Consider the following 16,095-nt stretch of genomic DNA (forward strand, 5'->3'; position numbering starts at 1 on the left):
GAGGAATTCGCAGTTCTTATTTTCTAAAAATTATAACTGACAATTTCCTAATTCAAAAAGTGTGGCATCCAACATGGGGAAATCCTATCTTAGACCTAATTTTGCAGATAAAGAGGACATGATCACAGAACTAAAAGTTAAGGGTTGCCTAGATGCATGCAACTGTGACTGGATTACATTTGTATGTCCACAGAGATAGAGTCCGAGCCAGTAATATACATAGTTAGTCCTTTACAAGGGCCATTTCACAAAGATGAAAATTATAAGTCAGATCAGCTAGGAGAAAGAACAGAAAAATGTTAGTGATAATTGGGAACTGTTCAAGAATGTTTTACTAGATGTCCTAAAGGCAAAAAACCCAAGAAAGAAGGCTATGCTGGTTAAACAAAAAAAAAAAAAAAAAAAAAAACCAACCCCCGACCCATACCCTTGCTTAGAGGGGAACTGAACGCAGCAATAAAAATAAATATATAACAAATGGAAAAAAAGGGAAACTGATAGCAGTGAATATACATTAGAGGTGAGAAACTGTAGGAAATTGATAAGGAAGCAAAAGGACACAAGACAAAATCCATGCCAGCAGAATTAAGGACAATAAGGAGAGGCATACAAGAACGAAAGGAATCCTGACAATGGTACTGGTCCATTATGTAGAACTGTCACTAATAATGCAGCAAGGCAGAAGTATTCAAAAATATCTGTGTTCTGTATTTGGTAAAAAAGCTAATGTTTTCATATCATATGAGGATGATTAAATAACTCTACATAAGTAACTTAAGGGCATGTTACACAGTAGCTACTGAAGTTAAACATCTTTAAATCAAGAGATCCAGATAACTTGCATCCAAGAGTTTTAAAAGAGCTGCCTGAGTAGTACTTTTTAAATAGGTCTTGGAACACTGGGGGAGGTTCCAGAAAACTGGAAGAAAAGCTGATGTTATGCCAATATTTAAAAGGGGGGAAACAGGACAACCCACGTAATATCCCCGACTTCAATCCTGGGAAAAATAATGGAATGGCTGATATGGGACTCAATTAATAAAGAAGGGTAATTGAATTAATGCGGATCAGCTTAGGTTTATAGAAAAATATCTCAAACTAACTTGGTATAATTTTTTATAAGATTTTTGATAATTAATTTAAATTAATAGCCTGATGTTATATACTTGGATTTCTGAACGGCATTTGACCTAGTACTGCACAACATGATGTATTGTTCTAGTTTCTTAATCAAAAATCAACAAGCACATATTCAATTAATTAAAAACTGGCTAACTGATAGGTCTCAAAATATAATTGTAAATAGGGACAGTCATTGAGCAGGTGCATTTATAATTGGTTCCTCCAGGAATCAATTCTTAGTCCTATGCGATTTAATATTTTAGCAATGATCTGGAAGTAAATATAAAATCTAGAGCTGGTTGAAATTCAGAAATGTGGGAAACTCCAAAATTTAAAAAAAAAAAGAAGAAAAATTAGTTCAGAATCACAATGAAGATGAAATTATAAACTTTCTTACAAAAAAATCAGTTGGGTTAATCAAAATGGCCTATTTTGATTTTTTAAAATATTTAATTTTCTTTTTATTATATTTTCTTTTATATTTTTATTTGAGAACTTGGTGACTGGTTTTTGAAATAAATAATTGGTATAAATTGGTTTGGTGGTATTCTAACTGACCATCTGTCATTGTTATTCTAATTATTTGGGAACTGGTACTGTAATTGATTAATAAAATATTAGACATTTCAAAACTAAAAGGAGTTTTTAAATGAAAAATCAAAGTATTACATTTCACCTTTTCAGAACAGAACATTTGGCCTTAACAAAATGCTTTGTTTCAATTTTTTTTTCCTGAAAGCAAATTTCATTGACAACAACACATCCCCACAGAATGTTTAGTTTTCCATGAATCAGCACTTTCTAAGAAGAAAAACACTGCGTTGGAAAATTTTTGACCAGATCTAATAAAATCCATCACTGATGAAATTTGTAAATGACAAAGATTGGGGAGCAGTAAATAAGGAAGAAGAGAGGTCACTGATACAGGGTGGTCCGTCTTGCTTGGTAAGCTGGGCACAAGCAAATAATATGTATTACAGTATAACTAAGGCAATGTCTACACTAGAGAGCTTATAGTGGCACCGCTGTACCAATGCAGCTGCACCGCTGTAAAATCTCTGGTGTACCCGGTCTATGCTGACAGGGGAGAGCTTTCCTGTTGACATAATTAAACCACCCCCAACGAGTGGCAGTAACTATGTTGGCGGGAGAAGCTCTCCAGCCGACATAGCGCTGTGCACACCATCACTTATGTCGACATAACTTATATTGCCGGTTTGGGTGGGGTGGGAGGGGCTTCCATACCCCTTAGCGACATAAGTTTTGCTGACGTAAGTGGTAGCGTAGCCATGGCCTAAATGTAAGGTCATACATCCAAGAACGAAGATGCAGACCATACTTAGGCCTTGTCTACACTGCAGAGTTTTGTCAGCATAAGGCAGCTTTTGGCAACAAAACAGTGGAGGCGTTCACACTGCAATGCCTGGCGACAAAATACAGATGAGAGACAGAGCTTTTTGCGGCAAAGTTAAAGCAACAAGATGTCAGCATACTCCAGTGGTTCTCAACCTATTTATCATTGTGGGCCGCATATACAGCTTTCTAAGTATTATGTGGGCTGCATCCACACAATAGATATACTACCTGTATGGCCCTGAGGCTGTCACGTGGGCCAAATCCGTGCGCTGACTGGGCCACAAGTGGCTTGTAGGCTGCAGGTTAAGAACCACTGGTGTAGACACGGCCGTTCGTTATATCGCCAGAGCTGGCCTCCCCCAGTATCCCACAATGCCTGCCGTAACCGCTCTGCTCACTGTTTTGAACTCAGCTGCCCTGCAGGCATGTGCCCCTCTCAAAGCTCCAGGAAGTTCTGACAGCTGAGCATGCCTCCAGAATCCTCTCCCTCTGCACTAGGAACACAGCAGCAGGCAGTCTGCTGCTGGGGGCGGGGGCGGCAGGGACTGCTGTGCTGTGCAGAGCCAGGGAGGGAGGCAGGAGCTGATGGCTGCCCCCATCTAGCTATGCAGTCATAGCCTTTTCAAAGCCTCCCTTTTCAAAACTCCAAGAAGCTTTGACATTCCTCAGTGTGGAGAGCTCACAGAGCTGCTGAGGATGTTGCTCCCAGCAGCTGGAGAATCACAGAACCATAGGCAGGCAGGCAGAGTGGGCTGCTGCTGCGGGAAGGATGGTAGAAGAGACTGCTGAATTGTCCAAAGCCGGGGGCTGATGTGTATGGGGGAGGTCTACACACTTGGTTTCTGTCTCTCCCCACATACACACTACCTGTCACATACTCTTTTCCCCCCACCCCCCTTCGCCCCCCTTCAGTTGAAAAGCAGCTGCAATCTACTAGGATGCCCTTGGAACAATGCAATTGAGAAACCTGCATCATGTGACACTGTACCTGCCCCATGAGGCATTGCAAACCCTTCCCAAAGCACCCTGCAGCAAGTTGCACAGTGGGATAGCTTTCACAATGCACTACTCTCTGTGTCAATGCTAGAGCTATTAGTATGGATACGCTCTGCTGACATAAGAAGCATAGTGTGGACATGCAACAGTGGTTTAATTAAAGTGCTTTAATTAAAGCAGCATATTTTTCTACAAAACTCTGTAGTGAAGACGAGGCCTTACAGGATGGGCTACTCTATCATGGGAAGCAGTGACTGAAAAACACTTCAGTGTAATGGTGGATAATCAGCCGAATGCAAGCTTGCTGCGCAATGCTGTGGTTAAAAGGGCTAACATGATCATGGAATAGGAAATATTAAGTACAAGTAAGGATGTTCTATTACCTCTGTATTTGCACAGGTGTGACTGCTACTGGATTTTGAAATATTGGAGAGGGTTCAGAGAAGAACCACAAGAATGATTAAAAGGGTTAAAAAAATGCCATATAGTGAGAGAGACTGAAGAAGTTCAATCTATTTAGCATATCAAAGAGAAGGTTAAAGTGTGACTATAAGGGAACAGATATTTGATAAAAGAGGGCTCTTTAATCTAGCAGACAAGATCCAGTGTATAACAAGATCCAGTGGCTGGAAGTTGAAGCTAGATAAATTCAGACTAGAAATAAGGTTAAAAAAAAAAATTAACAGTGGAAGGACTTTCTAAGGGTTGTGGTAGATTCTCCATTACTGGAAATTTTAAAATCAAGATTGGATGCTTTCCTTGAAGATATTCTCCAGTTCAAACACGAGTTCATTCAGGGAAGTCTCATGGCTTGTGTTATATAGGAGGTCAGACTAGACAGTCACAGTGGTCCTTTCTGGCTTTAGCATCTATAAAGGATATATGAAAGTGAACATCCAAGGCACCCACTGGCTGCATAACTAGAACACACTGCAAACCTATTGTATCTTTTACTTGGTATCTTGCCTCTCTGGAGTTCCAAAGGGCACTGGACATCACCCAAGGAGTCCAATCCTTAACTTTATCCAGTCTGCTCCATTAATCATATGAATAATAGGAAAGGGAGGGAAATTTTGGGTCAGCCTCTCCAGATGGCCCTAGCACCAATGTCCAGAGTCATGTCAAAATCCAAACGGCTCCCTGTCACACCACCCATGATGTACAGTCCTGGTGTATTTGACATGGGACCATGTATGATTCTAGACCTTTGCTAGTTAGAATGGAATTCAACTTTTTGAAATTTCTTGCAAGAGATCCAACTTTAATAACCACTAATCTCCTCTCAACTGACAAAATGTCACAGTTTGTTTACAGCCAGGGTTCCCATAAACAAAAGACAAACCAGCAAGAATCTCATCTTTTAAAATCAACTGTGTTGGAAACAGAAATTGCCCATATTCATCAAGCACCAAAACCTATTACCTCTCTTTCCTGAAGCTACTGTCTGCATCAAACATAACAAGTGAGTGCCAATGAGAGAGCGCCTGATTCCTGGATGCTGATAACAAGGCAAAAAATAAATCCATACATTTGCCTGGTGAAAGGCTACTGCAGGTAACTGACAAGGTTTACTTTTTAATATGGAAACTACCCTGAATATTGTAGTAATTAGAAAAAAAATTAATGTAGCATGCACATGTGTGTTTTGAATTTGTAAGTGTATATTTGGCAGTTCTGGATTCAAGCCTGATATGTGCACTTCAGTCCCTGCAAAGCAGAATTTAAAACAAAAATGAAGAAATTATTGAATAGTGTGTTTCACCTTGAATCATTTCATACTAATCTTCCTTAATCTGTGCATCATTGTTTTTTCACCACTTTCCATACATACCTTAAACTAAAAACCATTCTACAGTTGTGTTTATTTTCCAGCACTAGATATTTTTTCTCTTAATGCCTTTAAATAAATAATTTTAAGAGTAGCTCACCAAACAGTCTAATATCCTCAACAACAACTGAGAATCAATTCAGAAATGTAATTCTACAGATTCACTTAGCTCCAGCAAAATATAAAGCCATACAATTCAAGCCCACTTATACTTACTCTCCAACGCTGTAAGCAACACCCATTGTCAGGTCTACCAGCAAGCGAATAAGTTACTCTCAGTCACTGTCCAAAAGCATTAGAGCTACTCTGCCAGTTAGCAGCGCAAGAAGTTCCCTTATGTAGTGCACCTTTTTCAGCTGAGACTTCTTTAATGATTACATCTTCCCAGTTACGTGCTGGAGACAAGGACTGCTGCGATTTTGCAATCAAAAGAGCAGCCTTGGAGTCACCGATTAACTCAACTACATCATCAGGGATAATGGGGAGACGTATTTTTGGGACTTTCTGTAATTTGTAAGTCATGTATTGCACGAGAAGGAATGCACTAGAAGAATTAAGACAGAAGACAAGGTGGATACATGATTCGTTACAGTTTTGCGACCCCACAGGAAGCAAATACTGGGTTCTGCACATATTTTTTTTAAAAGTTGTATTAAAAGCTATTAAAACAGTTAAAACTAAGGAATAAAATTTTTTGTGTCTCCACGACTGATGTTTCAGGTGGCTTACAGAAAACACTGAAAAACAGATTAATTCAGACAGGTATATGATGGTATGATACCGAATTTGAAAATCATGAAGTAACTTTTTGCATGTGACTTTAGCACTCATGAAACGTACCAGACTGAAGGACCTGGGTGCCTGCACTATGTATGCACACAGCAAGTACTACACTAGGAGGGGCAGTTTAAGTCCCCACTATCTCTGCAACACTGAAATGCAGGCACCTGTGGGGCTAATTACAGCAGTGGTTTAACAGCAGTACTACATGGAAGTTTAGGATGGGGTGAACTCAAAGTTGAAACTATGGGGGAAATTTCACTGGACAGAATGACTGGGAGCATGGATACTGATTTCGCCACATTCTGGCTACAGTTGTTTGTTGTTTTTTTTTAAAAGATACACTAAGATGTCACACAGGCTACTACAGGGGTGGCCAACCTGTGGCTCCGGAGCCACATGCGGCTCTTCAGTAGTTAGTATGTGGCTCCTTGTATAGGCACCGACTCCGGGGCTCAAGCTACAGGCGCCAACTTTCCAATGTGCCGGAGGTGCTCACTGGTCAACCCCTGGCTCTGCCATAGGCCCTGCCCCCACTCCACCCCTTCCTGCCCCCTCCCCTGAGCCTGCCGTGCCCTCGCTCCTCCCGCCCAGAGCCTCCTGCACGCCACAAAACAGCTGACTGGGAGGTGCGGGGAGGAAGGGGGAGGTGCTGCAGCAGGGCTGCCAGTGGTTGGGAGGCACAGGGAGCAGGGGGGGAGGGGGGCGAGAGCTGGTGGGGGTTGCTGACGTATTACTGTGGCTCTTTGGCAATGTACATTGGTAAATTCTGGCTCCTTCTCAAGCTCAGGTTGGCCACCCCTGGGTTACTATGACTGGATTGCATGGGGGAGACTTTGGTTTCACTGGTGGCAGGTTGAGAGGGTTTGTATGTGGCTATTGAGCCTATATAGGTTGGGTTTGGTTTTTTTTTGTACATTTGGAATAAATAATTTCATCAGCACCTTAAGTTTTATAACTAGAAAATGCTTTTTTTTGATCTACAGAAAGAAACAAAAACAGCCCTACATGATCTGCTGTTCACAGCTTTCCCAAGGAACAGCACAGTGAAACAGACCTGATTATGGACAGCAGTGAAACTGTCAAGGTTTTGAATAGCAGCTCTGAAAGTCACCAGTCTTGTTGATTTCACTGTGAGGCTCTTTGACAAAGACCAGCAGCAGAGGTATTGGAGCTGTCAGCCTGCAGACTCAGTGGCAGCAGTTCACATTTAGAATGATTTCTTTGTAATCACAAGGGCTAGAAAATTAGTTTAAAAAAAAAAAAAGCTTAATTATACATGGCCACTTCACTCACCAGAAGAATTTTCTACTCCTCAATGACAAGGCCGCAAGTCATTTTTCAAGCATGGCTAAGGTTAATATATATTTCAGATTTATCCTTGAACACAGAATAAGCACCCAGAGAAAGACCTTTAGCATTTTATTAATACAACATTAAATTAGATACACCACCTAAAAAGCAATACTGGCCTTGCATTAAGTTACAGTATCACTCAACCTCTGAAGCGCTGGCTCACATTTTAATCTAGAATTTTCTTAATCTACAATTTTGTGACCCTACTGGAAGCAAGTACTGGGTTCTGCACATAGCCAGTGAATTAAAAGCTATCTTCAACTACAGCTCAAACCACTATAAATTTAACTACTACCAACATTCCAGCTGGATTAAACCTTTATCTCTGAGTCAGCAAGTTCCACACCACTGCTCTGCTTAACTAACTCCTTTCTAAAATGCACCCGGGGATCAGACATAGCTAATTTTATCTTTGTTTTTTGTATTCTGAAACTATTGGAAGATTAGGGAAATATGATTTTTAAAAAATGACTACAGCTTAAACCCCCTGACTGATATTTGCAACAGTGGGATAGTTCTCTCTCAATTTTTCGATCATCAATAAAACTAACTGAGCAGCTCTGCATATTATGCGAGTCCATTATAGCAATACAATTGCAGAATGCTGGGGGGCGAGGGGAGGAAGAGGGTAGGAGCGTTGTATGTGGAAAGCGGCAGCCGCTGGAAAAAATCCCTCTCAAAACATAAGTCTGAAAAAGCCCTACCATTGCAAAGATCATTTAGCAATATGAAATGAGACTTTAGGTCATTGACTGCACTAAAGCCTTATTTCAACAAGTTTGATGAGCAAATACAGCCAGTTATGTTCTTTTGTCCATCAGTGAAAGCTAGATGTTACTGATACAGTGAAATGCAGGTAAGCAGTTTTAGCAAACTGGTCCACATCTGCCAAAAAGGAGAAAAATCAAGAGCATGGCTTAACGGGTGATTTACTTTGAAAAATGACCTTTAAAATAACTGGCATTGCGGGTTCTGCATTTATTGCTGCTCACTGACCTACTAGCAAACTACGCTAACTTGCTGTGTAAGAAGATAATTTGTGCCAACCCCACAAACTCAATCTGGGGAGTTTAAAAAAAAAACCAAACAAAAAAACCCCCACATTGGCTTCCTTTTGGCTTGTACATCATTGTAGTTGTTAGGGCAGAATTGGGTTTGCAGGATCTCTAATTTACACCAAAGAAGCCCCATTGACTTCCATCCATATTTTGACACTTACATAACTTGTAACTGCTCAAATGAAATTGACAGGCAGAGTTTGAAATTGAACTGAAAAAATGCAATGTGTAAGCCTGAACAGATCCAGCTCATTCTCTCACATAATTGTGTTGGCTCCATGCTGCTAACAAAACTTCGGTAGGACGACACTGGCCACGTTCTAAAGCATTTGACAGACAATCAGTCTCCAAATACAAACTGAGAACAGATGTGAGTAAGAAGATGCCATTTTTACATAACCGCATTGAAATGCAGACCTAAGGATTGTACTCTTGAGCTCTGATGGAAGCAATACCCTTTGAAATGCCCACTTTTGACAGCATTTCTCTGCAGCAGCCACATGACTATCTTTACAAGCTACAAATTCCAGTGGAATAAATAATATTTTAACAGGCTAGAAATTCAAGTGAATCATGATGCTCTAATGAAGTCTCTGGAACTTATTCTATGGCTCTTAGAAGCAAGAAATTATTCAACTACTATACACAATATATCCTTCCAGCAGAGTAAGTTGTTCTTTTCACAGTGGTCTCCTTCAATTCAGAATACAAGAAACGAAGGCTCAGTGAAAAAAATAAATAAATCTAATTCCTGTGCGCAGGAATCCAACCCTCCTTTGTTGAACATTGTTTATTACAATTTATACTCTTCTAAACAACGGAAGCAGAAATAACTGAACTTCTTTGACAGTCACTCCTTCATCCCCACCTCCCAAACACCTCTCTGCTCACATGCTGCTAAGGAGGAGTATGCTTTCCTTTGTGCTTCCAGTCCCTCTTCACCCCATACACTTCCCCTGCATCCTCAAGAACACCACACAGACTCCTTACCTCCTCGCATTCCTGCTGCATTTGGGCTCTTGGGCAAACTTTGGTGTGGGATACAGGATGTCAGGATTTGCCCCTAAAATTGTTGATGTGGTTGATAATTAATGAAGAGACAAATGCGTTTTGTATCATGCACTGCAGCCTACCTTTCCCGAGGAACAGCAAACCAGTACTCCGGCTGCTTTCTCCTTTTACCATACTGCTGTGCCATGGTGGTGCTTTGAGTAACAAAGGACTTTCTCATGGGCTTGCCCACTTTGATACACAGGAACATGGGAGGGGTCTTGCTTTTCTCCTCTTTTGAAGGAAGCATATCTGAATCAGAAACAAAAGGAATGATAGGCTTCCAGTACAGTACTGGTAGCTTAGATACAGACACAAAGATCAATCTCCTCCTGGGAAGGAATATTCAACACTCTGAGTTTACCACATTCACCCTGGGAAGGCTTGAAGGCCACCGTTTCCATAAGACAGATAGATGCCCAAGAACGGTCAGTGGCACACAGATCTTTTCCAAAAAGGGGAGATTTAATTCCCCCCCCACCCCCACACAGACACAATTTGTGACCTAGACTCTGATTCTCCTCTCACCTACTCTGGTGTAAATCAAGGATTTCTCCACTGAAGTCAATGGAGTTTGTTACCCCCTGGTTTTAAGGGAGAATCAAGCCCTTAGACTTGAAAAAAGAAACACCTCACACATGCTGTGTAAACTGGAGGTCAGTTTGGCTTGGGTTCAAGAGAATTCCACATTTTCCAATGTGCTCCTATATTTCATCTATAGTCACATAATAGTAGAACAAACAGAATGGTGACTCAGCAAGACTGTGCTTATACTCCTGCTCAGCAGCACATCTTGGGTGGTCCAGCAGCACAAAAAGGACTAAGAAACAGTATAAACATGTGCACGCCTGCACACACTCACTCTTTTGAGTCATTATGTTGCTATGCATCACTCTGGATTTTTACACATTAGAAGCAACAAAGAATCCTGTGGCACCTTATAGACTAACAGACGTTCTGCAGCATGAGCTTTCGTGGGTGAATACCCACTTCTTCAGATGCAATAGTACTTGCATCTGAAGAAGTGGGTATTCACCCACGAAAGCTCATGCTGCAGAACGTCTGTTAGTCTATAAGGTGCCACAGGATTCTTTGTTGCTTTTACAGATCCAGACTAACACGGCTACCCCTCTGATACTTGACACATTAGAAGTACATTGGCAGTCTTCAATGAAACTGCAGATCGTGTCAATACATAGCAAAATAATAGTAATCTTTCAGCCACTGCTTGTCACAGTCAACACTATACATGGATGACATTTTATTGCACTTATTGCTAAAATGTTATGAAAAATAGTTACTAAACATGGACAAAGCACACTAGCCATCCGTCAAACTTAGGAGGGTGGTGAAGCACTGGAATGGGTTACCTAGGGAGGTGGTGGAATCTCCTTCCTTGACAAAGCCCTGGCTGGGATGATTTAGTTGGGAATTGGTCCTGCTTTGAGCAGGGGGTTGGACTAGATGACCTCCTGAGGTCCCTTCCAACCCTGATATTCTATGATTCTTTGAAACTCTGTAGCCCAAACTATTAGAAGGGATCCTTTTTCTCATACATTACTTCTGGATTGAGAATTTGTACGGTCAAGTTATTGCCTCAAGATTTATATTGTAAAATACCAAACTACACTGAAAAAGAAATAAATAGTACTGAGCACTGAACTCATGCTGCCCAGCTCCCACAATTAACAGAATAAGCATAGACAGAGACCTACCTTCAATTGGTACTTGAATTCTCTGTAACAGCCACAGTCTGATTTCTGAATTATTGTCCAACTGTGTTTCTTGACACACCTTGTCCAGAGATGGTACCGATGAAGATTTCACAGACTCTTTAAGATCCTTTTCCTCCACTGCAGCCAAACAGACTTCCAGTGAAGGCTCTTTCCTTTCAATGCAGCTTGAATCCCCACTTTTAACTGCAAGAAGTTTGTTAACTTGGGACTCTGAACTGCTAAGTGTGAGGTCTACACCTGTTGCTTTATTGTTTTCACCTTCACCAATTCCAGCCTTATGTAGGTTTTCAGAAGGCTGTGACCCATCTTTATCTTTACTGAGGTAAAACTCAATAAGTTTGTTTTTATCTAGCTCCTTTTGAATGTCCAGTGTAGTCTCCACCTTACCTGTCGGGGAACTGGCACACTTGTTTACTTCTGGCATGGCATCTTGCTTCTCACATGATTCTGAGTCTAGATCAGCTTTGGGTTCAACATCATTCTTTGTGCCCAAGGAATCAAATGCCAGTAGGTCCTGGACTTCTGAAACAGATTTGGTTACTTGCGACCTGGCTTTCCCCAAATCCTTGAGGTCAAAAGAAAAACCTTCTGTTACTGCATCTTTTCTGTCTAATCTGGTATTTGTAAGAGATGCAGTCTCTTGGAGTTCAATGAAGTCATCATCTCCTCCTTCTATAATGGAACGTTCTTTGGTTTTGGAGTCTGAAGCAGCTTTTTCCCCAGAAGGTTCCTTGGTATGTGCCCCTACAGCAGACCTTTCAGATGCTTCAGCAGAGGCCATGCCACTGGGAGGTTCCAATGACTTAGCTTCCATTGAAATAGTGCTGTCAGAAGGCTTAAGAAGTTCAAAATCTGCAGATTTCTCCTTGTCCAAAGGCTTTATTGATTTGGAATCATCCCCATTTTGCTGCCTCTTTTCCTTGCTCAGGGACTTGAATTTGCTGAAAGGGTTGATATCTTTCTCAGAGGAAAGGTCTTCCCACTCTCCTGGCCTGTACAAAGGACAAAGATCCTTTGGAATGTCACTGTCAGGAGAAATGGTGGATGTACGTGGGATGTTAAAAACAAAATGGAAACGAAACAAAATGGCAAAGAAAACAACTTAAATATGTGAAAATGATTTTAAACAACAAAACCAAACCAAAAATGGCTTCCTTGAAAATAAAACGTAAGCCAGCTGAAATACATGGTATCAAAATGAAGAAACTGTGGGAAGTATAACTTTTAAAAGATGAGTAATTCTGCAGCATATATCTCTTGGGGGAAAAATGGTACATAATGTCACTGACATTGTATACATCATCAGGTATTCAATAATACAAAAATAAGGCCAGCTGGTCTAAAATGGCATTGCTTTACTGAAGTCAAAGGACCTGCACTGATTTGCACCAGCTACGGATCTAGCCCTGTTTATTCTGTTACTTCTCATCCTTTATAAAAGAAGAGTGGTATGTCTGGGACAATGCTCCAGACTCTTGCAGCATTCCTGCTTCTTTAACTGGTAGAAGTTAATTATTGAAAGTACAGAAAACCACAGAGAGACTCTCCTCTACATTTTTTAAGTACTTACACAACTTTAGAGCTGTAAGTGCCTTAAAAAGCTTAAGTTATTTGTTATTCCTCCAATGCTAAAATTGATCATTTGACTGCAGAATTTCCCCAAAAACTCTAGGGATGGGTGGGGCAACCCATCAAAGAGCCTGAAATTAGGAAAATCTTGGAAATAAGGACATATAGCTCAAGATCTTTACTTACTTTGTTATTCACATAGGTCAAGTTTAAAGAGCCTGAGAACAGATAATGAAAGCTTATATATTTTCCCATGAAGATACTGAGATGCAAAGTATGGTATAGATGTCTAAACAGCTAAGACAGGAAACCCTATGACTAAGGATCACATTATGCCACAGAGGTCACAGATTCTGTAACATTCAGAGACCTCCGTGACATTTTCCACCTCAGCCCTAGGGCCCCGGAGACCTGAGCTGCCGCGGGCAGGCCCTGGAGCCCCAAGCCGCCCCATTATTTTTAGTAAAAGTCACTGACAGGTTGAGGACTTCTGTGAATTTTTGTTTATTGCCCGAGACCTGTCACAAAATCTTAGTCTTACCTATGACTATATCACCATTATACATCTCTCCAGGGCTAGCTGCCTTTGTTCTGCATGGCTGAGATGTTATGACTAACAGGGGAGGAGAGGGAAGATGACACATTTACTTAAACGGTGAAACCCTGTTATCTGCATTGAGAAGACAGGTTGTTTTCTAGAACAGACCTGTGGACAGTGTTCATCATCAAGGTATAATTGACCAAGTGTAAGTGAAAATACCAGGTAAGAAAACACTACTGTGTATTAGAAGTAATTAAATGGGTTACAATCTCTTATTCCTACCTAAGAGGACTGATATTTTGGAGGTTTGTGGGAGGTAGTGCTGTGACCAGAAATGTTTAAAAATACCTGTTCCATTCACCAATATAGTCACAATAGCAACAGCAAGCAATCTGAATGAAAACTAATCAGTAACATTCTGTAGTCACCTCCCTTCCATTAAAATTGTGGAACACTTTCTGGGGGGTCTCAATCAGTTGTAGAAACTAACCCGCAGGAATAAATATCACATAAACCTAAACATTACACCTGGCGTGCCATCTTTCTCTCTGCCTTTGGACATTTTCACTGTCCTCTGTCTCTTAGGTTTTGATACCTACTACACATGTCTCCTTTTCTGCTGTTGAAAAATTTATTTTCCTTCATCTTTTATAGCAGTGGCTCTCAACCTTTCCAGACTACTCTACCCCTTTCAGGAGTCTGATTTGTCTTGCATGCCCCCAAGTTTCACCTCACTGGAAAAGTACTTGCTTACAAAATCAGACATAAAAATACAAACATGTCACAGCACACTATTACTGAAAAATTGCTTACTTTCTTGTTTTTACCATGGTATATAAATATTGTACTTACATTTCAGTGTACAGTATATAGAGCAGTATAAACAAGTCACTGTCTGTGTGAAATTTTAGTTTGTACTGACTTCACTACTGCGTTTTATGTAGCCTGTTGTAAAAGTAGGCAAATATCTAGATGAGCTGATGTACCCCCTGGAAGACATCGGGTACTCCCAGGGGTATATCTACACCTGGTTGAGAACCACTGTTTTATAGGACATCACACCTTTCTGCCTTTCTCCAGCTCTCTTTCCTTTAAGGCACTGTTAATTGTCTCTTCCCATGAACTTTATTACCACTCCCACCAAACCTCTCTTTTCTTGTTTTGTTTTCCCCTCCCCAGCTGATAAGATGTAAACACAATCAGGAAAGAACACTCCTTACGATGGCAGGGCATCTTTAATCTTCATGTGAGAGATATCATTGTAGAGGGCTATCGAGACAACCTCCTCCATAGGGCAGATGAGCCCATACTCTTCACAGCCATTCTCAATTACCAGAGGATCCGACTTATGTGGGTCAAACATGATGTTGTTTGGAGTCACTATCATGACACCCCCAACTACACCCTAATAAAAACAAATAAAGAGAGAGTTAGCACATCAAATCTAATCACTGACCAGAGGTCACTTTAATGAATAGCTCAGTGTCAACCTTTAAGTTATTTGCCTAGTATAATACTCTCTCTCATCTCTCTTTATATCCCTGTGGGGCAATATTTTCTAACAGAACGCTCTGGCTTCCAACTGCACTGGGCCAGATATTATAAAGAAGGATAAATAAAAAAGAGAACTCTTTGGAACACTCAAAATGCTTAGCTGACAAGGACAGTGTTATAAAGAGGATTCAAGGTACTTAACTTTCATCCCTGGCTGCTATAAACTGGAGCTGCAGCTTGTTAATTAACCAGAAGCAAGAAAAGACTATTTTTTTTAAACCCACCGGCAACTTTTTATTTTGGCTACACCTGCCTGGTAAATCTGTGCTAGCAGCCCTACCTCAACCTGCTGGCACGGATTTCTGCACACATACAGGGCCTCCCAGTAATAGGGACATGGAGATGTTGCTGTACTGACAGCAGATGAATCTAGGGTTCCACATCCCCTTTCTTGAGAGAGCCGTCTGGTACATAGAAAATCTTTTCTTGACCTATTTTACAGGCATCCAACATGGTAATTCCATTCTCCACCCTCCAATGGCTCTCTGGCCAAGCTGGGAATTTACACTGCTGTGGAAACAATTTTTAACTCTTGGAAATGACTAGACCTGGGTTGGATGAATGACCGTCTCCCACAACCGGACATGGGGCTCATGGATGTGGCCTTTTAGTAGCCTACAATCATGACCAAAATTGTCAGCAATACTGCATTTGATCAGAAGTCATTTGACAGACAGCTATCATAGAGCCCAAATGACCACAAGATTAACCTGCATAACACAGCAAGCATCACTAAGGAAAAGGCTAGTCAACCAGCAAGTCATGCCAGTGCAGGCTAGGAAGCCAGAGGAAGAGATACAACAAAACTAACAGATCGATACTAGGGAGCACGTGTTGCCTTTTGTTTGTGGAGCAAAGGCAAGATATACTTTGCACATCCTTCTTCTGTGTGATCTGTGTGTATAGCGGGAGGTTCTGCCATTCAGACTCACAGGTGTCAAAGTCACTATTCTCAATACAGACAGCAGAATGTCACATATTTAGGCCAAGTTTTGTATTTGGGCCAAAGGGGAAACAGGAATAGATCAGACTCTGCTTGAAGATATGTTGCCAAGACCAAAGTCCACACTGGACTGCTGAGGTGTGAAGCTGTTTTTGGCTCCTAAAGCATACGTAGGCTTCAAAGAAACTGACAGTTATATAATTTGA

General features: G+C 41.0%; 1 protein-coding gene across 5 annotated transcripts in view; it reads right to left on the reverse strand.

The window, feature by feature from the left end:
• NCOA7 (nuclear receptor coactivator 7) overlaps nt 1-16,095 on the reverse strand; it is a 144,799-nt gene that overhangs the window by 29,411 nt on the left and 99,293 nt on the right. For 3 of the 5 annotated variants that reach the window (XM_039529709.1, XM_039529708.1, XM_039529707.1), the window contains 3 exons: nt 14,613-14,797; nt 11,262-12,307; nt 9,630-9,798 (listed from right to left, as the gene is read on the reverse strand). In XM_039529709.1, coding sequence (XP_039385643.1) covers nt 9,630-9,798; nt 11,262-12,307; nt 14,613-14,797 — 1,400 coding nt within the window. The remainder of the gene's footprint in view (nt 1-9,629; nt 9,799-11,261; nt 12,308-14,612; nt 14,798-16,095) is intronic. The other 2 variants (XM_039529711.1, XM_039529710.1) reach the window with 1 other exon arrangement.

This window comes from Mauremys reevesii, linkage group 3 (genome assembly GCF_016161935.1).
Source record: "Mauremys reevesii isolate NIE-2019 linkage group 3, ASM1616193v1, whole genome shotgun sequence".
Lineage (NCBI taxonomy): Eukaryota > Metazoa > Chordata > Testudines > Geoemydidae > Mauremys > Mauremys reevesii.